This window comes from Calonectris borealis, chromosome 18 (assembly GCF_964195595.1).
Source record: "Calonectris borealis chromosome 18, bCalBor7.hap1.2, whole genome shotgun sequence".
NCBI classification, from domain to species: Eukaryota; Metazoa; Chordata; class Aves; order Procellariiformes; family Procellariidae; genus Calonectris; species Calonectris borealis.
In genome coordinates, this window is record NC_134329.1 from 5350721 (window position 1) to 5374492 (window position 23772).

General features: G+C 43.7%; 1 protein-coding gene and 1 long non-coding RNA gene across 6 annotated transcripts in view; both read right to left on the reverse strand.

Moving 5' to 3' along the window:
- Positions 1 to 23772, reverse strand: part of ZNRF3 (zinc and ring finger 3) — a 117629-nt gene that overhangs the window by 92729 nt on the left and 1128 nt on the right. For 2 of the 5 annotated variants that reach the window (XM_075167437.1, XM_075167431.1), the window contains exon 1: positions 4456 to 4765. The exons of 2 other annotated variants lie outside the window; for them this stretch is intronic. In XM_075167437.1, the coding sequence (XP_075023538.1) occupies positions 4456 to 4683 (228 nt within the window). In that variant the 5' untranslated portion in view covers positions 4684 to 4765. Of the gene's footprint in view, positions 1 to 4455; positions 4837 to 23772 lie in introns of those variants that run through there. One more of the 5 variants, XM_075167430.1, reaches the window with a different exon arrangement.
- Positions 5658 to 19874, reverse strand: LOC142090099 (uncharacterized). The gene is made up of 3 exons (XR_012676420.1): positions 10137 to 19874; positions 8967 to 9009; positions 5658 to 7961 (listed from the first exon to the last, which is right to left on the reverse strand). It is a non-coding gene; the product is annotated as an uncharacterized LOC142090099 (long non-coding RNA).

Below are 23772 nucleotides of genomic sequence, written 5' to 3' on the forward strand. Positions count from 1 at the left end.
TGTACCAAAACAGAGAAACATAGTAAATGCTGAACAGCCCTTCTCCTCATCCCACTCTCGGCATCCACAGGGTGTCAGCTCTTTGTTTTCCATCAGAATGAAAGTGCCACATTCCAGTGACAGCTCAACTCCAAGATACTTCACTCCAAAGACACAATGACAAAGCAAACCTGAAGCCCCAAAAACTGGTACTAGGAACTCAGTTTTACCAGAGAAATGTATTACCCCTGATGTCCTCAGGATCATTACTGTAAGCCACAGCTTTACAGTTAAGGTATGGAAACTAACACAAACCCAGTCACAGGTGTCTTCATATTCTAAGAGGATAACTAGCAAAGAAAACATCCAACAAGACAGTGACTCAAAGCCACAAATAATTCCACTTCCTCAATTTGAATGGCCTTCAGGCACTCAACTCAAGTAAGAAGAAACTTAACCTGCCTGTTCACAAAACAACAAAAAAATGAAAATACACATTTTTGTTTTCCATTCTCAAAGGACACAAACGTTCCCTTGACTCAGCCTCCTCTGATCATTGCCAGACACCTATATATCTGCACAGTTTTTTCAAGTCACTGCTTTCACCGCCATTAAAAACTCTGCCGATGCTTCAAAATGCGAAGCCTACCTGAGATAAGTTCACAGTCTTTAGCAACTTTTGCATTTTGAGAAAACAGAGGAAAGGTTCAAAGCTATTCAAGTAAGACAGAAGGAAGGAACACGCAGGCACATGGTCTTGCACTCCAGTTCTAAGCCTCCCCACCTTCTGCAAGAGAAAGAAGATGGGCAATAGCATTGCTACAAGGAACTGCTGTGCAAGTTGGGAAGTGTGCCACTTCTGTTTTCTTCCTGGAGCTTAAAGCACTCAGTTATGTTTGTTCTCCCCAAGCTGTTACCTTTTGAGCACAAAAAATACATGCAGCTGGAGATTATTATGTAATGCACATATCACTCCAGTTCAATGGCTACATAAAGTTCATTATTCCCCTGATGAGGCTTCCAAGCAGAAACAAACCAACCAAAACCCAAACTTTTATCGCACAAGAAAAATCAGGCATAATATTCCTAAATTTGTCCTCCATGCTGCTTCTCTTCAAAATTGTATATATTGGTAACCCACCTATATTACTGTATTCAGCAGTGTATCTAAGGCTGGACTAGCAAAAAGAAAGAATAAGAGAGAGAATTAACAATGATGAATGTGTATCATTTAAAGTTTTTGACATGTCGGAATTTTTAACGCAATCTAAAACAAACGTTAAATTCGATCCTCTTTTCCCAGCACCTCACCTGAGCAGTACCATCACGACCACAACTTTATAAGAAACACAATATTTGATGCTCCACACCTTAGCTATGGAACAGAATCTTGCCAAGTGCAACTGGAACAGAATCTTGCCAAGTGCAAGTAGAATTAAGATACGTAATCCCACTCTGAGCAAAAAAAGCCACTGCTCGTCGAATCAGTGAAGCTTATTGTCCTAGCACTGTAAATCTGTGGCCATGTAGCATCTAGTTTGACACAGAACTACATCTGAGCTTTTGGTCTGAATGCTACAAGGAGTTTCAACCATAAGGAGTTCACCAGTCATAATTTGTTTTAAAGCAAAATATCATTTTCGAGGTTTCAACAAAGTCTTGTTTTCACAATCACTCCCTAATCAGACATTTTCAATTTCCAATCTCAGCCATACTAACGGCCAGGATATTGCCCCAAGAAACACATAATATTCCAGTATGCCAGATACCACTGAGATGGTTAGACCTTCGAGCAATTTAAGGACCAGCTGACACAGCAACCTGAGGATGAGTTTGCTGAATACAAACTGTGGCCACATGAAAGAAGACATATGAACATTTCATCTCTCTGAAGAGTTATTCTGGTAGACACTTGACCCTAATAAGACTTGTTCACAATAACATGAGAAACAATATAACAGCATACCACTACTGGATAGGAATCTGACCAATAACCAGTTTAGGAGTGAATGTATGACCTATCAAAAGCTGAAAGTGCATTGTTTCTTAACTTGTTGTTTTTTTTTTTGTTCAGACTTTCAAGACCAATGAGTAATTGATGCTATTAACATAAACAAAAGTAAGTCTTTGTGTAGTCCCAAAACCACAATTCCTTTGATCCATTCTTTAATGTGTGCCTGATTTTCAAGAATTTCTAATATTTAATTTTAAAGAAAAATGTATCTTGATCTTAAAAGAGCTGTGTGCACTGTCAAAGTGGTTGGGGCCAAGAAGAGCTTGCTTCACTGACTGATGTACCACTAGCTACTGTTGAACAGGTTCTCAGTGGCATTAGCTTCATGATCCTTTTCTAAATCTCACAGTGAGCTTTAAATGATGATCCAGAACAGCAGATTCATATAGTTCCATAAATATACAGCCTAGCTGAAACAGGGAGGCAAGACAATGCTGTGAAAACCTTCATAAATTTTGGCTCTGAAAAACTCACTTTCAGGAGGAGATGAAGGAAGCATGACACTGACAAGAGATGCTATATGTAATCTAAAATCTCAACAGTGAAAATATGACTGATAGCATTCAGTCTAGCTGCTCTGGAGCAATGGCTGCCATATTCTCTTCTCTGAAAAAAAAACAGCACACACGGTGGCTTGGGAAAAAAAATAGCCTGTTCATGATGTATGTTATCTAGTATATGTACAGATGAATAAGCAAAACAGTTTTTGAGTGATAAACGACTGTAAAAGATTTCCTGCATAATTTGGCTTTCACTGTAGCCTTTCTTATTTGGGGGCTGTAAATTCAGGTATTAAGAGGAAGCAGACAGTTGATGTTATACTTGATAAGGCCCACAAAAGTCCATTTAATACATTTGTTTCAAGTGATGCAAATTTGAGTCTTAACAAAACAGTATGTTTTTTCTCCACTTTCACTTACAATCTCAAGGAAAGTATGACCTCAGTAAATGGCCTCTATTCTGTTGTTAATAACACCTGACACAAAAAGAAACTTCAGAGTCTCTTGTTATCCCCAAAGACACAGTGTTAAGTCTTACATGTATTGTTTGATAATGGACCAAAAGGTCAGAAAATGTCAATGTCTGTTTCAGCCCCTGCTAGCACCACCTTTTTTAAAAATGTCAGAAATATAAATTAATTGGTCCATCCCTATTTTCTCTGGAAAAATAAATAGAAACCCTTATATCAGCAGCTTGTCCTCACAACTCTTCTGCCTGCAAGAGAACTTTTATAAGAAATCCTCCCAGCTGAGACTGTTTTGAAATAAGCACTTAAAAGCAGTATTCGTTACTTTAAAAGATGAAGGGAAAAAAAGGTTATTTTGATAGCAATGTATTTGTGCTTGTAGAGCTTTACCAGTTGTTTTTAGAGTTTACTTGCCACCAGTTAGCTTTTTTAAAATTTTATATGTGTATTTATGTGTGTAGGTATGTGAACATACATGGAACTCAAGCAAACAAACTCCACAACTGTTAATGAGACATAAGGATTGCTATTGGCAATAGCTTAACAGTCAAACTTATTAAAACACCATTTAAGTCATTTTTCTTTACTTAGCCAAAGGGAAAAAAAATAAAGTCAACAATTACAAGCGACTACAAAGGAATTAGATAAGCACTTCAAGAGTTGCAAACAGAGTAAAGAATAGCTGCGTCCAGATAAATACAACAATTATTTCTCCGGTGAGAAAGTCAAGAACAGCTTTGTAAGAAATGTTACGCGGTCAGAGAATCACTTAAGCCAGCTGCGAGCGCAGGGGCAGCAGGCGTGCAGAACGCCGCGGCCCGCACAGAACCAGGTGTCCGAGAGGATGCAGGGACGAGCAGCAAGGGCCAGCGGCACCCCGCGCGCCGCGGCGGATGGCTGCGGCGGCGCTTCCGCGCCGCGGTGGCGGCTGTCCCGGGGCGCGGGGGAGACCCGAGACAAACGCGGCAGCGCCCCGCGCCCCCGCCCAGCAGCGCCGGGACAGCGAGGGGCGGCCCCGCACCGCGCCCCGCAGCACGGCCCCGCCCCCGCGGAGCGCAGGGTCCCCGCCCCGCCGCGCAGGCACCGCGCCGCCCCGCGCCCCGCGGCCGCCGGAGGTGCGAGGCCGCGCGCGGCGCGGAGCGGAGCCTGTCGGGGCCCGCGGCGCGCGGAAGGCGGCCCTCGGCTCCGCGCTGCTCCGCGGCTCGGCCCGCTCCCGCCGCGCGCCCGGCTGTCAAGCGGCGCGAGCGCGGCGCCGCGGTCCGCGGGGTTCGGCGCCGGCCCGGCAAGGTGAGGCCGGGGCTCGGCGGGGCGCGCCGGGGCCTTTGTGCGCGGGCGCGCATCTGTCACCGCGGCCGCGGCGCCCCGCGCCCCCAGGCCGCGCGGCGCACGTGGGGCGGCGGGCCCGGCCCGGCGCGGGCTTTGTGCCGCCAGGTGACGGGCGGCCGGGCCCGCGGAGCCATCTTGGGGCAGGCGGCGCCCCCCGGCCGGCGCTCACCTGCACGATCTCGCCCTCGGCGCTCAGCGTGGCCCCCGCGCGGGAGAAGCGGCCCTGCAGCCCCGTGGTGTAGGTGGTGTAGTCGCCGCTGGGGCTGGACTCGAAGAGCACCACCTCCACGAACGCCGTCTCCTTGCCCAGCGCCGCGCCCGGCGCCGCGGCCAGCAGCAGCCCGAGCAGCAGCGGCGGCGGCACGGCCAGCACCGCGCCGGCCCCGCAGCCCCTCATCACGCGGCGGGGGGGAGCGGCGCCCCGCCGCCGCACATCGCTCCCGAGCGGCTCCAGCTCCGGGGCCGGGGTCCTGGGCGGGTCAGCGCCCCATGGCTGCAGCCCTCCCGCCGCGCTGCGCCCCGCTCCTCGCCGCCGCCTGCCCCGCGCTCCCCGTCCCTCGCCCCGGCTCCTCTCCGCCCTGCCAAGCCGCTTCCCTTTCATCTGCTCCACGTGACGGCCACCGCGGGGTTATCCCCGCCCTCCGCGCGGCTCTGACCCGCTCCGTCCCTCCCTCAGCGCTCACACGGCCCGCAGCCCCGCCGAGCCCGGCCGAGCGGCCGCGGGCGGCCCGCCCCGGCTCCGCGCGGGGCCCGGGCGCCGCCGGAGCCCCAAGAGCGGGCGGGGGGGACCGGCGCGGCGCTCGGGAAGGCCCTGCCGGGAGTCGGCCTCCCACGCGGCCGGGCCTACGGGGCCGGGCCGGGCGCGCCAGGGACGCGAGCCGCGGCCCCGGCGGCCTGTGGCGCACGCCCGGGCCCGCGTCCGTCGGGGCCCTTCGCGCCGGTGGCGGGGCTGTCGGCCGGCCTGGCCCGCGGCCTGGCAGCCGTCGCGGAGCGGCGGTCTGCGGGCCGAGGGGCTGGAGCGGGCCGGCCGGGACAGCCGCTAGCCGCCCCTCGCTGGTGCCTGGCAGTGCCCGAGTGCGATAGGCACGAAGCCGCGGCCGCGACCGCGGCGCGGCTGCAGCCCCGCCGGTGGCACACGAGCCCGGACGGACGCGCCCCGGCGGGCAGGAGCTGTGCTCTATAACCAGTGCACCAAAGGCACCGGTTCTTTCTGGGGAGACGCTGCTCCGCTGTGGCATGCGCTCGGCATTCCGCTAACGCGTGCCATTTCCAGCAGGCTGCCAGCATCCAACAGGCTCCTTGCTTGTGTGTAGGGCAGGAATGGCTGACCCGCTCCTTGAACTCGGTACTCTGCAGTTGCGTCCGTTAGAGGAGACTAGGTAACCCGGGCTCTTTGGTTTGTCTGTTAATGCAAGTCTATGAAACCTCCATGAATGACGTGGAAAAGGTGTATGGGTAATGATTTTTATTTCAGTCTTGCGCTACAACAACTGGATGGCAGCCAAGGATACAGTTTTCCTTTAAAAGTATGTACAAGTAAGTTGTGGAATTCATTAACACAAGATGTTTCAGAGCCTAAAAGTGTAAATCGGTTACAAGGAGGATTAGACAAACTGATGCGAGATCCCTTGTTGGTTATGAAGCATGATGTTTGGAAGCAAAGTCCACCTCTGGGGTGAGTCCCTAACCCACTGGCAGAAAGAATAATATCACGGTCTACAAATTGCCAGCTCTTTTCCTCAATATACTTTGTTACAACTGAAGACAAGATAGTGGCATCCTTAGTGTGACGCAGTGAGCAACATTAGCTTAACAAATCATTGAAGATTTCCTCAGTGAAGAAGGGTCAAGAACGGATCACAGGAACATACACTCTGTGCTTCTATCAGAAGCCCAAACCTAAGACTTCAGTATAACGGATCAAAGGCTGCAAAACTACAGGATGCAGAGAAAGAGAGCTGGAAGGGGTGTCACTGTGGTGCTCTAGCCTGGTAACAACAGAGAATGCACTGTGCAAACTTAGATGTAGTCAACACGAGCAAATTTTAGATTATAGGTGTGTTTCAGTAGGATTTCAGAAATGCATAGCATCTGGTGTACTAAATAGAAGCAATTTAATCCCTTAGTGCAAACTACCTCTACTTGATTTTCCTTCACCTGTGAGGCAAATGGCTGATGCTTAGACAGCACAGGGTTTCCTACATCATAATCAACATAGGAACATGTTAAACACTGAGAACTCTAGGAGATTTTCTCCCTGCTGAGTCAGCTGAATCATTTCACAATCTGTAGCAAAAGCAGAGATATTATGCAGGGGTTGCTGTTACGATGATGGGAGGGTCACTGTTAACCTGGACTGTGCATGTGTCATGAGGAGAAAGTCTCTTGACATTCACCTAATTCTCTGTCTTTCTTCACTAACTTCAGTGGCTTAGGCAAATGATACCCAGACTTTTTAGCCCACTGTCTCATCCCTTCCAGAAGAGGCAACAGCAAGTCATTTCCAGTCATTGGCAGGTCTTTATGCCATGCATGTCAGATTCAGGATGTCTTTTTTCACCAAGTATTTTTCTTCTTGCAAAGGTCTTTATGCCACTGTAATCAATTTTTTTCAATGTTCTATTAGTAAAGGTAAACAGCTTATGTCATAAGTTGTTGTAGGTCAGGGCCTTCAACTGTCCTACATTCTATGGGTATGTTGCCGGCAGTAAGAAGAGTTGGAATTTACATGTCAGAGGACAAGGGGGTGTGCGCAGGTTGTCACACGAAAGGCCCCTTACAGAATGTCTTCCAGTAGGACACCATTGCGCAGCTTGGAGGAACTGCCCAGCATCACGGTGTTTGTCCCCCTCTGTCCCAGTCGGAGCCTGAGGACAGCCATAGCACTGGATCTGCCAATTGATGAGTTTTTTGCTGAGTATGACTTGCCATATTTGGCAGAAGTCTGCCTGTTTTGGGAGAAGCATTTATTTTAAATGGCTCTTCCTTGCCACTTGTTTCATTTCTATGATTTCTCCATAATCATGCCAACGTAACAATGTGGAGCTGTGTGGCAGACTGGATCAGGGAAGAGACCAGGGCTAAAGGCAGCCCGGGGCAGGGCAGGGACAGAGTGGAGAGGTTATTTTTAAACTCAATCAGCAAGCTAAAATACTATTGGGAAGAGTAGTGTTAGGAGTGGAGATGGGAACTGGAAATCTAGGAGTTCTAAGAGACCACAAGAGTTCAGTGTGTGGAACACACAGTTTTAGTCTTACAAAAACTGGGAAGAACCTGAGATTCCTGATTCTTAGCTGTGAAACTGAAAAGTCAAGAATGCTGGGTCCTTCCCTGCTGGTCAACAAAGTGGATGTCAATTTACTTCAGCAGTGTAGGGGCTCAGATGTCAGGCAACTGTCAAAGATTCATTGCATCAAACTTAAATGCCCCTCACGAGGCATCCGTAAACACTACATATTTAGTTTTTCCTCTTTTTTTCTATTTAATCTTTAAAAATTACATGAACATCATACCTTGAGATATTATTAGATTTCAAATTTAAATATCAAGAAAATAAGGATTATCCAGATTAGACAATTCAACAGTAATCTTGTCCCCTGTCCACATATACTGTGAAATTCTTCTATTACATGGGTACATTTTTCCCACAGGGTCTTTCTTCACAGGAGAATCCCACTGTAGATAAAAATTAATGCACTATAGTGAAAAAATGTTATAGATAAGACCCCTGCCTCTGTTGTTAATGAAACAGAATCATTAGTACTTTTGGGGTATTTCCTAGGAAATGGCCTATAAGTAGGGCCTTTCCAGGTTAGGTTGAGAGTTAGGAATGCAGAAATGGCAGGCCAAATAAATCTGGAAACTAACTTGTGAAAAATATGGGAATGGGGCTCTATATAACAAGTGGACAGCATCCTACCCCTAAAACAAAAGTTGCTGAAGATCTGATTCACGCCACTGAACTATCCATATCATTGGACTACAGACACAGCAAAATTGCCTTTGCAGTAGCCTCATAGTCAAATACTGAGGAGTGACATGAGGCACTAGGTCTCAGGTCACCAAGTTCCCTCCACTTTGGGCAGAAATCCAAGCAGGAGGTTGCAGGAGGAGAATAGACTGTCTATCATTAAAGCAATCAAATATTTCTAATCGGCTTCCTTCCCAGCTGGCAGCATACAGTTCACAATTCAGTTATGCCACAATACTTCAGATATGTTTTCTTTTTTTCCCCTGCATAACAAATTGAGGCCCAGGGTCTGAAATACTGAAGTCTCAAGCATTTATAACTGTAACTGAGGACAGCAAGAGCAGTGACTTGGACATAATGAAATGATGTATAATGCCAAATGGTCTGAGAAACCATGCCCGAGGCATCTCAGAAGGCGGCAATCAACACTAGAGGATGCTTTTGACACAAAACTTCCTACATCTCATTTCGCTTGCAAAGAACTGGATACTATAGAACCCTTCTCCCCCCACATTGCTCTTAAGAGAAAACAATGTTAGTGAAGTACCCACATACTACTGTGACGAATTTTATAGAAAAAGCCCAAAACAAAATTATTTTGTGCTGAGAGTAGAGCTGGAATATTGCTCAGAAAGTATCGCTCTGCACATCAGGCAAGAAGAAAACAACATTGAGTAGCCACTTGCAACATGTCCATCAGCCATTCTCACCTTTAAATGAGGCAGGAACCCAGCTTTCCTGGTCCTTCCATCCCTGTAATTGAAAATGCATTTGGCTGAAGACATCTGAAAGCTGCTTTCTGTCACATCTGTGCAGTCAACCACAAATACAGCACACTGAAGAATCCCTTCTAGAGCCTCTTTTAGCTTTATTTCATAATGAAATTAAACATATGCTATCTGCCTGTCAGCCTTGTCGCTCTTCTGAACCTATTAGCTAATTTTAACCAAGCTTAAGGGCAGACAGAGGTCTTAAGATAGCACATTCTTGCAAATTTTGTGAAAATCGGAGGCTCTGGACTCTGGGTACTGCAGCAGTATTCAAAAAGAACATGGGGGAAGCTAGGGCAGCAGGAAGACATCTAAGAAACTGAGCTTTTTCAATTCTACTGTCCAAAGAACAGTCTGTTGTTGATTTTACATTTTTTAAATAAAAGAATCCATTCTAATTGGATCCCATGTAATTAACATGAAGCTTTTGTAACTATATTTGCGTTTTAAGGGATTACCGCTAGGAAAGGACATAAAGTAAATGTGTATGCGTGTAAATGTTTGCTACAGAATGGTGTCCCTCAGTGGGCGGGGGGGGCAGAGGTTGGTGGAGTTCAGCTGTTACACATTCTGCATGGCAGTAGCCAGAAAAAACGTATGTGCACAGCAGCAGATGAGACACAGCATATGTCGTCTTTTGCTTGATGAGGATGGTTAAGGAATGCGAAAGGAAGGGAAGAAGAACTCAGGTTTATTGAAGGGAGGTGATAAAGGCAGGGGCCCAGAGATATTGAGAACAAATATCTTGGAAACAAAGCATCTTTAGGTCTGCTGTTTTGGGACTGACTTGTTTGTCCTCCAGTACTGAGGGACCCTCCCCGAAACCTAATATCAGTTATTAGTACAGCAAAGAGCAGATGACATTTTCAATTAAGTGTTTTCTTAAAACACATTACCAAGACCCAGCCTCCTGACAATCTACAATGCTGTTAGTCTCTGACGATCCAGTTTGCGGTAAGTACGGCAGTATCAGAACTCAAAAGTCTTACTAAACTTTCAGGCAGTAATAATGTGAATTTTTAAATAAACTTTTTTCTCTCATATATTATCTTAGATTCTAGCATAACAAAGGAAAATATGACCCTATTTCAAAGAAATAAAGAAACTAACCAATGAGCATGGATTAAAAGTATTTCAGTTACTGTGAATTTTGAATTTCCATTTGATTGAGATTGTCTCCAGTATCAGCCAGACCTTGTTTGGAGCATAGTTCATCTCTCGTCCACTTTGTAAAGAAAAAAGAAAATCTCTTAAAAGGGCCTGCTCAGATATGTTAAATAGTAAGAAAGAGTGGTTCTTACTCCTATGATTTATCATAAGAAGTGATCCGATAACACTAGATAACCCAGCGTGGCTACATTTCAATGGGAAACGCATTTACAAGGGTAACCTGTTGCTGCAGAGCCCAGTAACGAACTCCCCCCTCTGGTGAGCAATGACCTTTTCATATTTAGGCTGTGAGTACTTGCAGGTAATATTGTACCCACATAGAGAGTACTGAGATTGTTTTTCCCTTTAACTACCAGGTATTTAATGTAAGTTTCACAAGCTGCCACTTAAAAAAACAAACCAAAACAAACAAAAACCCAAAAACAAATCCACCCCAAAACACAAAAAAAAAAACCTAACAAACTGTCTCCAATTAATACAAGTGTTTTGAACATACAGTGGCAAATGGGAACTGTGGCTGAGAATAAGCTCTATGTGAAAAAATGGATTATATTTCAGTAGAACAACCTGGTCCTCATTTCCTTCTTTTCTTGACAATGACAATTGATGAACAGAAATTTTCTTCCTGGAAAAACTGGTTTCCATCAATTCTCACCACTGCAGAAGTGCTGGTGGAAAGGACAGCAGTTTATCCCTCCAATACTTCACAGATTAATTCAGATCATACACAATTGCTTCTCATCCTCCTACCTATTTATTTCATAAAGGCAATTAAAGAATCGGTGATGACTACAAAACACCTCATATCTTCCTCACATCTTTGATAGTCACAAAAGCATCATCAGGCTTTTATATGCAGTAGAAAGGTTATGATCATACCCAGTATCGATGGTAGGTAGGTGAACAGGCATAATGTTCTGGGCAGACTGTCACCCGACACAGAGGACCAAGTGAAAAGTCACCAAGGGAATTCCAGCTAAAGTGTTGAGCTACCAATGGTACTAAATAAGATGCTGAAAGAGCTGAGCGCCGACATAATGAACATAAAAAGGATTATATACAAGTGGATACATCTCAAGTTAATTTAGACAATAATTAGGGTTCCAGGCTGCTGCTATAACTATGAAAAAGTAAACAATTTGCAAAGGCAGCCCAGTTATCTCATTTAAAACAATAGTTAATCTTACAGTGTTGAGAGCATTTCCTGAAAGCTGGGGCATATTATTAGTTTCCATGGCAATGCTGTGATGATACAGGAGAGATGCATTTCTGTAAGGAAATTCAGTGATTCCAAAATAGAAGACTTGAAGTTTCTCCAGGGCTGGAGCAAGATGGTATTTTGATCCAACTCTGAACAATGGAAATTGACTATGTTTGATAAATAACCGGTTTCATGATTTAAGAAAATCTATTTTTGATGCAATTTTATGAAGTACCCACATACTCTGTCGAGTCAATAAGAGCAATTATTCCCTCAGTAACACCAAGGAACACAATCCGAAAGAAGTCAGTGTAGTGGCCGCGTAAATAAGAAAAACAAAACTAAAACAAAATCCAGACTTTTGATTCATACCTGGAACTACTTTAGTCTTGACTTATTACTAAGTAATCTAATCCATGATATTATAGTGCTAGTCAATACTGCATAAAAATAACCATGTTTAGAAATGCAAATCTCATGAAATCTAATCATCACACTTGTCACAATATTCATTTAAACAATAAAAAGACTTACTTTGCAGAATTGCAAGGTAAGGAAAAGATCCCTGGAAAAGAGCATGCAGTCAAGCCATTCAAGAGATACTGAACTAGTCGTATTTAACAGGACGCCAAGGGGTGTTTTAGTTCTGTGGCCTGAGGAACAGCTGAGTCTAGGAAGCTCAACCTACGCAGCTTATTCAAGTAAAACTAAAGTAGTAATCTGATCATGGTCCCATGGATTGTCTGTCCAAATGGAAAATTTCATACAGGAAAAGCAGCTAAATGAATCTGGCTAAAAACTACAGCTTTATAAATTCAAGCTGCAGATAGGGTACATTTTAAACAAGGCAACGGGTTACTATTGCAACTTAGCTAGCAATTACGGCAAATTTTTTATCATTTGAGTTATTAGTAAAGAAGCAAGACCATACTTCCTTTTAGTTCAAGCCATGACACTTAAGCTTGATGAAAGAATCTTTTTTATGAAACTATATGTACCTGTATTATAAGAAACTCAGATTAGATAGCCACAGGAAATTCCTTCTGGCCTCATGTTGTGAGCAAAAGCCTTGCTCCACTAACTTTGAAACAATCAGAATTTCATCCCATTATTTCTATTAACCTTCTATTCTCTTCTTTACTGCACTTCCTCGTTAAACAGACACACGTCACTGAAGCATTTTATGGTATTTGAGACTAGGCAAGGAATTACAGAAAGAAGAACTCTATAGAAATCTTAGCTCCTTATGTTAATACAATTACTTTTAATCAACCAAACTAAAAGACTCATTAAAACACACTATTTGACTAAGATGTATTTTCCATAAAAGTGCTTGACATATCCCTGTGAAGCAGAAGAACATAAGCAGTGAAAAACAGTTCTGTAATCTCACAGAGCAGTGGAATAAAATGAAAACTTTATTTACATATGAACAGATTACAACCAATGGCCAAAGAAGGCTGGAAAGGCTGCAGCATTAGATATTTTATACTGCAGTCAATAATGTTTTGCAACCCCTGAAAAACTGCTTTTAAGCACAAAACTCCGAGTCGCTCTGGGGTTGAAGAGCGCAGGCGTGACCATCCCACCAGCAGGTCTGTGGCGGGTGGGAGTGCTACCCAGCTCACTGCAGCGCTGCCCTGGCCTCTGCACAAAGTGGGGGTGAGATCTTCCCTTTGCTCTTTACACTTACCACAGAATTTGAGGACTTCCTCTAACGGAGGTATGCTGCTCTGTGTTCACATAACCCCTGCGTTATAAAGCAGTGTTTGTGTATGGGGGAGAAAGTCTGTGAGAAGGAGGCTTAGGCCTGGTAAGAACCTGGGTCAATAAACTCAGATTTCTGTTATTATGGACACAAAATTTAAATCCTGTTCCTAAAGTGACCAAATTCTCCCTTAAAAGGGATCGCCTTCACTACTGTGATTATTGAGGAACTTTACTGCTCTGACAGTTAGAAACAGTCGTGTAAGTGCCAGCTTGCACCTATCAGTAACCCATGTAATGCATTCATTTTATACTAACAAAGTCCATTAAAGAATCATCTCCTTTCTCCCCCAGTAAGAACAATAATATCTCACTTCTGCATTAAACTTCAAATACTAATTCTGAAACACATTTAATTGGAAAAATCAGGCTGTGCACAATGACTGCAGACAAGCATGCTAATTCCTAAATTCTTCCTCCAAAGCACTTGGGGAAGGATTGAGAATGTGGGCACATGACCAAGTTACCATGACATAACTGTGGGCATGAGATTTCTTCACAGTAACTAGAGGATGGAAACATACACAGCTACCTAAAACACTTCTAGGTTATAAATTCACATGCCAGCTTCATCATAGTGATTCATTTGTTCGCCAATGCTTAAGACGCCGTCTTTCCTTTTAAACTCAAAGTCCAGACGAGACAAGAGTAACTGAGAAAAACATCACTGACTAATCAGGAAGAAACATGCCAATACACCTGGATTAAAATGGAATAATTATGATAAACTATTACATTTTAAACACCACCAAAATAAGAAAGTACTAGTGGATTTGTTGATAACTCCTGTTTAAAAATTACTCGAAGTATTCTCAGTATTCTTTATAATGGTTTATGAGTGTTATAAATGTTTGTCTTAACTGAGACTAGCAATTTCCCTTTGAAGCCAATTTGTGTTGAGATACAGATCTACTTGCATCTGTTCCACCTAAAGGAAGAAGTATCTGGTTTTTGGTTCAATCAAACTGGTAGACTGAAGTGAAGGAAAAAGGGTCCCATTGTATAATTGTAAACTACTTGACTCAACATCTTCCTCCTACATTACAGATATTTATTTAGCATTTACCTTGGAATTCTGGGCTGTTAATGACACTTGAGTTTAAGAAGCAGGTGGTGTGTCAAAGGTCCCCTCGTGTAAATTGAAGAACATCATAGAGGGATTCAGGACATACCTTCATTGCACAGTGCAGTGTGGTAACATCTACACTAGTTTTAAATGGGTATCAGAAGCAACCTCATGCCAGAGAGTTCTGCACAATGAAAATGAGCTTTTGATGAACAGAGTTTTTCATTAAAGCAGTTCTTAAAACAAACTTGAGATCCTTCTTTTCACAGCAAACTGTATCTGAGAAGTCCTCATAGCAGACCAAGTGTCCATAAGGAGGATAGGGAGAGCTGTTTCTCTCATTCGCGCTCCCACATCTGCCTTTCCAGATGATTTCAGTAACTGATAACTCTGACTACTGTCCACGTTCCCCACGTTTTAACATTGTGCTCTGCAGAGGCCAATACTACTATAGCTTATTTCATAAGCAAATGAAATTGCTGTACCTCCTAATAAGCAATAGAAACAAGAGATGTCCTTTTTTCGGTAAATTCAAGGCCATGTACTTGCCTGCCCTTTTTCATCACCATGTAAAATTGTTGCTCTGTGCCCCTGGATACATGGTTGCACAGCACAAACAAAGGCTTAGGACTGACTGAAAGCTTTACTCAAACATATCTGAGTGCTTGATGAGTTTCCATTCCTGAAGCAGCATCAACAGTTTCACCTTTTGATGCATGGAGACACATCTCCAGCACTCCCTGGGTCGTTTCTGATGCTCCAGCTCGGAAAGAGATGTCGGGATGCACTGAGGCAGAGCAACCAGCAGGTGACCTCCTAGACTCAGAAAGCCAGGCGAGCTCCTTTGCCCTTTGGCAAAACACACCAAGTATGTGTGAAACATGCCAAAATATCTCCAGAAACATTAGTTTGAATTAAAGATGTCTCCCATAGCCTTTCATTTTCATGCAGCCGAACTTTACTATTGCATTTGGAACAGAAAGACAACTGTAATGGACAAAATGTTTTTATATTTATGAAAACCACGTTTTCATCATTATCATCAATTATTCTAAATAAGTAACCAACCATTGTAATTTGTCAGGTCAATTAAAGACCAAAAAAGAAAAATCAGTGGAGATTTACGTTAAGAAAAAGTGCCATGCAGCTGCTGTGGCTTTGCCTCTTGCTATTTAAAGTTTGGAAACACAATTTATCCAAGTAAACCAGCACTGAAGCAATCCAAATTAACCAACAGACTAGCCATCACAACTTTAATTATAAAAATTATTTCTCAACAAAATTCCCTGTTAATGTTTGAAAAGTTAAGGTTTCCAATGTCTTAAACAATCTTAATCAATCAATCTTAAACAAGGCTTTTAAATCTGTATGAAGGGGAAACATTCTGATTTGGGAACCCTTCACTCTCTCTGTACATGTAATTGTCTACCAAAGGGAAAAGATAATAATGAATCAGGCCTGTAAAACTGAAATATGTTAAATTGCACTAAAAATACCCTTATTTAGATAACCGCAGCCTTTTCTTTTTGCAAACTATTGTCCAATATACAGTACAAGTTTACATGAGAGTTGCAACACAGTACAGACATGCAGGATGCATTCCTTCAGGGTCCTCACCAAGCATGCAGGCATAGCAGATCATGTTACCAAAGAAAGAAAAAAGAATGCTAAGAAACAACCTTAGGAAATTGTTGCTATATGCAAGGACAGATGGGAACAAAATGAATTTGGAAAAAAATTGGAGCCATATTTTCCAAGATTCTTAATATCCATTCATCATGCAAGAAGTACCCTCAAACGCATCCATACAGATGTCTTTCACTGTGCTCTTGCCCCCCTGAGATTGCTCTATATCATCTCTCCTCACTTCCAGTTACAACCCCACTAAATTCTAGATTACTATTAATTTTATGTGTTCGTTATGTCAGCGCTTAATAGTTTCTTCGCTCATAATATTGAAGAAGCATCCAATGTAAATAACATACCCTGCATATTTCTGGAAATCATATTTACATACAATCTAAATATTGACACTTCTGTATTTAATTCAACATTGTTACTAGTGTTTCTGCAGTAAATATATGGCACAAGTTGCTGTTCATGCCGCCCTACTTCAAGCAATACACTATTTAAAGTGAACAATATGTAAACAACACAAAATAAATTTGAAACACATGATTAAAGTGTATAATGTATCAGCTACTAATACTAATTGCAATGGATAAACCCTGCAATATGAAGTACTCCTATGATTAAAGTCAACAAACAGATTTCACCACTTCTGACTACCAAAAGCAAAAAATATTCTTAAAATGTGACTGGCTAAAATGAAGGAATTACTACATGAACAACTGACTCATTCATGCGAAGGTGAGTTAAGCAACTATTTATTTCATCTTAGGTTATCTATTATATTAAAGACTCACCTAAGTTACAAGATCTGACTGGCACTTTTAATTAATCACCTTAAAGCACTGCATTTTCCACATTCAAATACTAGCATATGATCTATTTAATTAGTATACAAAGGGCTTCAACTGCCCCTGACCATTTACATAAGAGTTACCATTAAAGTCAAGTGCTAACAGAGCAAATAAATGAGGCTACCAGAAAGGAAACATAACAGACTCGTCCCTCTGTGAACACCAGCTGTCACCCTGCGCCCTCAGAGCATTCAGCAAATCGAAAGTGTATGAGGCAGGAGACAGACCATTCTGACGATACCCCTCACATTTTGGGTCACGCTGAATGTGTGTTGAGACAGAACTGATTCCTAACTTGACATCTCCTGATAACTTTCCTCTGCCTCTTTTCACACCGGGTCTCTTACGACAGCTTGGAGGCAGGCTTCTGTGTACAAAATGCAGAACTAGGTGAAGGCACCCAAAGAAGAATATAAGGAAATAATTGCAAAATTACAAAACAAGAAAGTTGCCAGGACTCTCAGGGGCTCTGAACTTCTAAAGGAATTTCAAAGCCTAGGGAATGACTAAGAAATAAGAGAAGGTATTTCCTTTCCAAAGCTGGCACTGCTCCAAAGAAGAGCTAGCTTCTGCCAATAGGAAGTAATCACCAAGTTTTCCTAAGCACAGTTGTTTACCTCCCAGAGTATTTTCCAAGAAGAGGTTCCAGTTCTGAACGAGGATGTGCAAACAGAAAAAATTACCGCAACAGGAGCTTTTAGGCATGAGAGATTTCAACAGTTGGTTGTTTTCCTCAGGGAGCTTGCTCAACATGTTAAATATTTACGCAGAATCCAGAACACAGGCTGTCAGTTCACCAGGACAGCACAACAGCAAGCTCAGTTTCTCTTGTATTGCCCATGCACATTCTGCAACATCACCCCCAATGATCCACGCGCTGCATCATCTCAACTAAGTGTAGTACTTTTACCTTTATTCTTTCTTGTGACTACCACCACCAATGTATCGCCATGCATCAATGCAGAAAGGTGGACACAATACCTCTCAAGTAAAGAGAGATCTACAGAACTCACAGTGCACAACTCTATCCAAGTTGGAAATTATGTTAAAATGTGGTATCTTCCAGAACCTCCAAATCCTTCATAATCTGCACAACTCTCTGGTCCACATTTTCCCGCCAGCACTATGAAGAGAACTTTGCAGGGGAACACTGTGCTTGGGACCAAGCCAGAAAGAAAACAGCCGAAGAGCTAAAGTAGGACTACAGCATGGAAATAGGTATTCCAGTCAGACAAACCACAGCCAAGCACCAGAGATGCCAACAGCTAGACCTTTTAAAGGGAAAGGGAATCCATGCTATTAAGTAGAGTCAAGGATAGAGGAATGATGTGGGAAGGGGATGGGCTCAACATTAAACAAGTTGGTTGGAAACAGAAGCCAGAACAACAAAGCAAAGCCCCAAAGTAAGATACTGATCAACCACAACCTCCCCTTGACCTGTGGGATTCCTTCACATATCAGCTAGCTGGGGTGCCCACCAAACAGATTCCTTGACCTGAGCCTGCTTTCCTGGCCAGCTGATCCAATGCTGTCTGATTCCCAGGTGGAGCCTCTCAGAGACTGGCAGATGACATAAATCCTCCCAAGGGCATCCAGCTGCTATGTATAAAGATCTGTTTACATGACCAACATTTGCAAAGCTTTCCAGTAATATTCCATTTTTACAGAACTAGTAGCACAGGGTTGCTGGGAAGCAAGCCTTTCCATTCACTGTGGCGTGGATATCTCATCTTCTTTTAAATTCGCATGAGTGGTGTGCTCCAGTCTCTGAATGTGCAAGAGAAATTTGGTTCTCAGTCTGACAGAACAAACCAGATCAAGAGATCTTTATCTCAAAATACTGGAATGTCCTTGTAAATAGGTAGGCTTTCACTTTATAATAAGCATTCTGTGACGGTGGGAGGGGGAGATCAACTTTCAGATGAGAGTGGGGATTAGCAGGCTGCCTCTACACTGAGACCTCTGCTGTTTAATAAACATGTCAGTTTTCTGGAAGAAGCAGTAAATTGGCAAAAAATTGCAACCGCTACAAAATAATTATACAGGTTAGTTAATTTCTGGTCTTGCCTGAGACCAGAGAATTCTTGAGTTTCAGAGGAGTCTAACAAAATGAAGCAAATGGGGATTACAATGCAAGTGAAATTCAGGGAAAAGAAGATACTATGTAGATGCAAGGAACATTCTGAGCTCTTTATATAGGTTGCTTGATCTTAAATTTACTGTTATCACTCCAAAAAGAAATGATGTATCATTAGACCTTGTTAAGAAAAATCTGCCATCTTGTATTCTGTAACATTAAAAAAAGGAATTACACACACAAAATGTTAGAAGCCATGAAGCATGAGATGATTTTGCTGCCAAAAAATCTGTGATGCAGAAAGGTTACTACAGGAGAGGGCAACAATGGAGGTTCATATTTTTTAAAAATTAAGTTAATCGGTTGCTATATGTGCACCTGCAACTGGTCTTTGGGAAATGTGCTTCTCACCTGCCTTTTTTATGAGGTACTGCATGAAATTTATTGCTACTAAGCTACCACTAAACCCGGAATAGGGCACAACCTCTTTGAATGTAGGCAATGCTACTAAACTGTCTAGCGGAGCTCCAAGGTGAGCGTCAGTGCCTATGGCTGCTGAGAACTCCAATGGCAGTGAAGGGAGACCCTCCTTTCCTGAAAAAAGGCCTTGTAAAATGCCCAACCTCTGGCGAACTTTCAGAGTATCTTTGTTCCAGAAACACTAACAGCATTGTCTGAATTAACTCAGACTTCTCTTTGAATCAGAAGCAAGGCTTCATTGGCTATGGTGATGAGAGAACTAATTCTATCGGGATGGGGAGACAGAGTAGCCTGCTATGAGGGCATGTGATCTCTGTCACAGGATATATGCTGCCCAAGTCAACTGATGCTGCCTGTAGCGGCTAGGACACTGCTGTGGGGAAAATACAGACAGAACTCCAGCATGAAGTTCTGAAGGTATTGGAAGAAGAGTTGTAACAGGAGGCACTCAAGGTACAAGTGTGATGGGATCTCTCCCTCACCACAAAAGCAGCGAGGTCAGAGGACTGAGCCATGAAGATGATCAAAGAATCTCCAGCCTATGCCTGTGGCCCACTACACAGATCTAAGGTGGAACTGAGGCAGACCTACCCACTGTTCCTTGTAATTCTGGGTAGAATCATAGAATCATAGAATCATAGAATCATACAGGTTGGAAAAGACCTCTAAGATCATCGTGTCCAACCGTCAACCCAACACCACCATGCCCACTACACCATGTCCCTAAGGGCCTCATCTACACGTCTTTTAAATACCTCCAGGGATGGTGACTCCACCACTTCCCTGGGCAGCCTGTTCCAAGGCCTGACCACTCTTTCAGTAAAGAAATTTTTCCTAATGTTCAATCTAAACCTCCCTTGGCACAACTTGAGGCCATTTCCTCTTGTCCTATCGCTAGTTACTTGGGAGAAGAGACCAACACCCACCTCGCTACACCCTCCTTTCAGGTAGTTGTAGAGTGCGATGAGGTCTCCCCTCAGCCTCCTCTTCTCCAGGCTAAACAACCCCAGTTCCCTCAGCCGCTCCTCATAAGACTTGTGCTCCAGGCCCTTCACTAGCTTCGTTGCCCTCCTCTGGACGCGCTCCAGCACCTCCATGTCCTTCTTGTAGTGAGGGGCCCAAAACTGAACACAGTATTCGAGGTGCGGCCTCACCAGTGCCGAGTACAGGGGCACGATCACCTCCCTGCTCCTGCTGGCCACACTATTTCTGATACAGGCCAGGATGCCGTTGGCCTTCTTGGCCACCTGAGCACACTGCCGGCTCATGTTCAGCCGGCTGTCAACCAGTACCCCCAGGTCCTTTTCCTCTGGGCAGCTTTCCAGCCACTCTTCCCCAAGCCTGTAGCGTTGCCTGGGGTTGTTGTGGCCGAAGTGCAGGACCCGGCACTTGGCCTTGTTGAACCTCATACAGTTGGCCTCGGCCCATCGATCCAGCCTGTCCAGGTCCCTCTGCAGAGCCTTCCTACCCTCCAGCAGATCAACACTCCCGCCCAACTTGGTGTCGTCTGCAAACTTACTGAGGGAGCACTCGATCCCCTCGTCCAGATCATTGATGAAGATACTGAACAGGACCGGCCCCAAAACTGAGCCCTGGGGAACACCGCTCGTGACCGGCCGCCAACTGGATTTAACTCCGTGCACCACAACTCTCTGGGCTCGGCCGTCCAGCCAGTTTTTTACCCAGCGAAGAGTGTACCTGTCTAGGCCGTGAGCCGCCAGCTTCTCTAGGAGAATGCTGTGGGAGACAGTGTCAAAGGCCTTACTGAAGTCCAAGTAGACCACATCCACTGCCTTTCCCTCATCCACTAGGCGGGTCACCTGGTCATAGAAGGAGATCAGGTTGGTCAAGCAGGACCTGCCTTCCATGAACCCGTGCTGGCTGGGCCTGATCCCCTGGTTGTCCCGGACATGGCTCGTGAGCACCCTCAAAACCAACCGCTCCATGATCTTCCCCGGCACCGAGGTCAGGCTGACCGGCCTGTAGTTCCCCGGATCCTCCTTCCGGCCCTTCTTGTAGATGGGAGTCACATTGGCGAGCCTCCAGTCGTCCGGGACTTCCCCAGTTAACCAGGACTGCTGGGTAGTAACAGGTACCAGTAATTATGTGGGTGGAACACGAGGAGAAGGAACTGGAATGCAAGGTACACGTTTGTAAGATGCTTGCAGGAGAGTCAGGGTTTAAAGTTGGACTCACTGGGTCTTTTCCACACTTTTCTGGTGGTACACTGGAAACAATCATAGAAGCCAATGAGGCAGAGTCTCAATAGTAAGTATTAATGGAGAAGGGATGACAGCTGAGCAAAAAATCACCTTTCTGCAGGACTTGCCTGCAGCAGTGTTAAGAGAAGGCAAAGCCAACATCACTTCCTACAGCATACGGACAGGTTAGCAGCTCCATGCGGTAGGCAAAGGATACAGATTCTGCATAATGCCTCTACTATAGGAGTATCACCTTTTTGCTAAACAAAAGGTACGTCAGTGTTCCTACTAGGCTTGCCAGACTGCTGAAAAGTGCTATATCCTTTATTATCGTGTTGCCTGTAAATTGTCCCAGCCCACTACGACAATTAAGAGCTACCCTTCTACTCAGAGCAAGAGGAGCAGCATGAACCCCATGTATGCTTCCAAAAAGCCTGAACTGTTCAGAACTAGAAGGAAGTGTTGCCAGTACCCCAGACAACTAAATAACGTGGCTGAAGTGAAGTTCTTCCCTGCTCCAGCTGACAATGAACTCAGCAACTAGGTTACTAGAGTCTCTTATAGAAAGGTAATGGTTACTTTCCACCTTAAGACTGAGAGCACTAGAATTTTGAGAGATGCACTCTTGAATCCCAATGTGTAATGATGAAATTTAAGAATAAGTAAAATGAATACAAAGTTCATTACAAACATTACAGGTTTGGAATAACCTCATTTTAGGCTGCAGAACAGTTTCCTTTCTCATTTAATCAGCTATTGATACAGATGTGGGAATACTCCAGCTGTTGACACGAGCTTGGGGCCCTGGGCCACTTTCCAAGTGTTTTCAGACGCATATTGGGCAAACAACCTCTTTCTCAGATTATGCTTGTTAGTTAAACTATCTTTTCTCTACACCTTCTTCTTCCATTTTCTTTCCCTCCTCTATTCCCCCTTTTTTCATATGTAGATAACATTCAACTCATATTTCTTTCTCTGTATCTGATATTACACAAGGGCAAAGCCTCTCCACCTTTGTTAAACAAAACTATTTCCTTTGGTGGGTTGGCCACCTGGAACATACAACGTAAAGCTATGTTAGCAGGAACTAATGTTTCTGGTATGACAGCCAACAGTATCCTCATTGGCACATCCTTTAGACAGATGGTGGTGCTGAACTAAAAGGCAGGGTGAGAAGCATTCTTCAGTAACTAGAGCACTGTCATGTGGATCACAGGCTTGAATCCAATGACTGAAAAAAAGAAAAATACAAAAACTGGAATGTGTAAACAGTGAGTTTGAAAAAAAAAAGGTGGAAATCAGAATTAAACTTAAAGCCTTTTAATTAAAGCTTTCCAAAAGGGTGTCTCAGTGCAAGACCAACTTTATTGAACTTTTCTTTGCCACTCTTTTACACAGTGACTTAACCATGTATTTAATAAAAGACTTTTAATGTATTGTAATGGTAGTAACATAATATTTGTGAGCCTAAATGTATTCTCAGTAACTACATCACAGCTAGTCTTAGCAATGCTACTAAAATTATTCAACAGGACTAGATTGCAGGGTGTCATGCCCTTCTTTTGCCAGCTATTACTGCCAACACTAGACATGTTAATGGATGTCATTATAATATTCAGTAAGAGCAGACACCACCAGTGCCAAGGGCAGCTTCCAGTTTTGTGCCTGGTCACATATCACTGTGAAGTGGCTCAGCTACTACTATTAGCATATATGTCTCTGCGTTTCTGAAGTTTATTCATCATCACAACTGTTTGTTGAAAAGGAAAAAAGATGCTTTTGCTCTGGTTCCATATAAAACTAAATAGGAAAATTAAATCACATACAGGCAGAAAGTCAGGATTTTTCTTCAGCCATAATGCTAAGAAATCTGGGTATCTATATGATAAATCACATCATGGCTAGTCTCAGCAGTATAGCTATAAATATGACAAAGAAGCACAAGCGGGGACAGCCTGTTCAACATTTTTGTTTGTTGTAAAAAAGGGCAACTTACTTGAAATCAATGTTTGAAATCAGAAAAAGATATTAAACCTGCATTTTGTTAGAAAACAGTGAAGTTTTTAATTGGGAATTACAATTATAGAAGGAACATGAGTCCAAACCCAGAAGAGACATACAAAGGAGAAGCAGATAGTTTTCAAAGACGGGTATCTGAGGGGCTTAGCAGGACCAGAACAAACAACTTTCTTGCACTCAGCCTAAAAGGCTTACTGAAAAGTCGCCATATTTTTCACATTTGTCAAAGTAGAAAGGTGAACTCCGAGCCTTAACTAAATGTCATGGTGCCGTAAGGAAAGA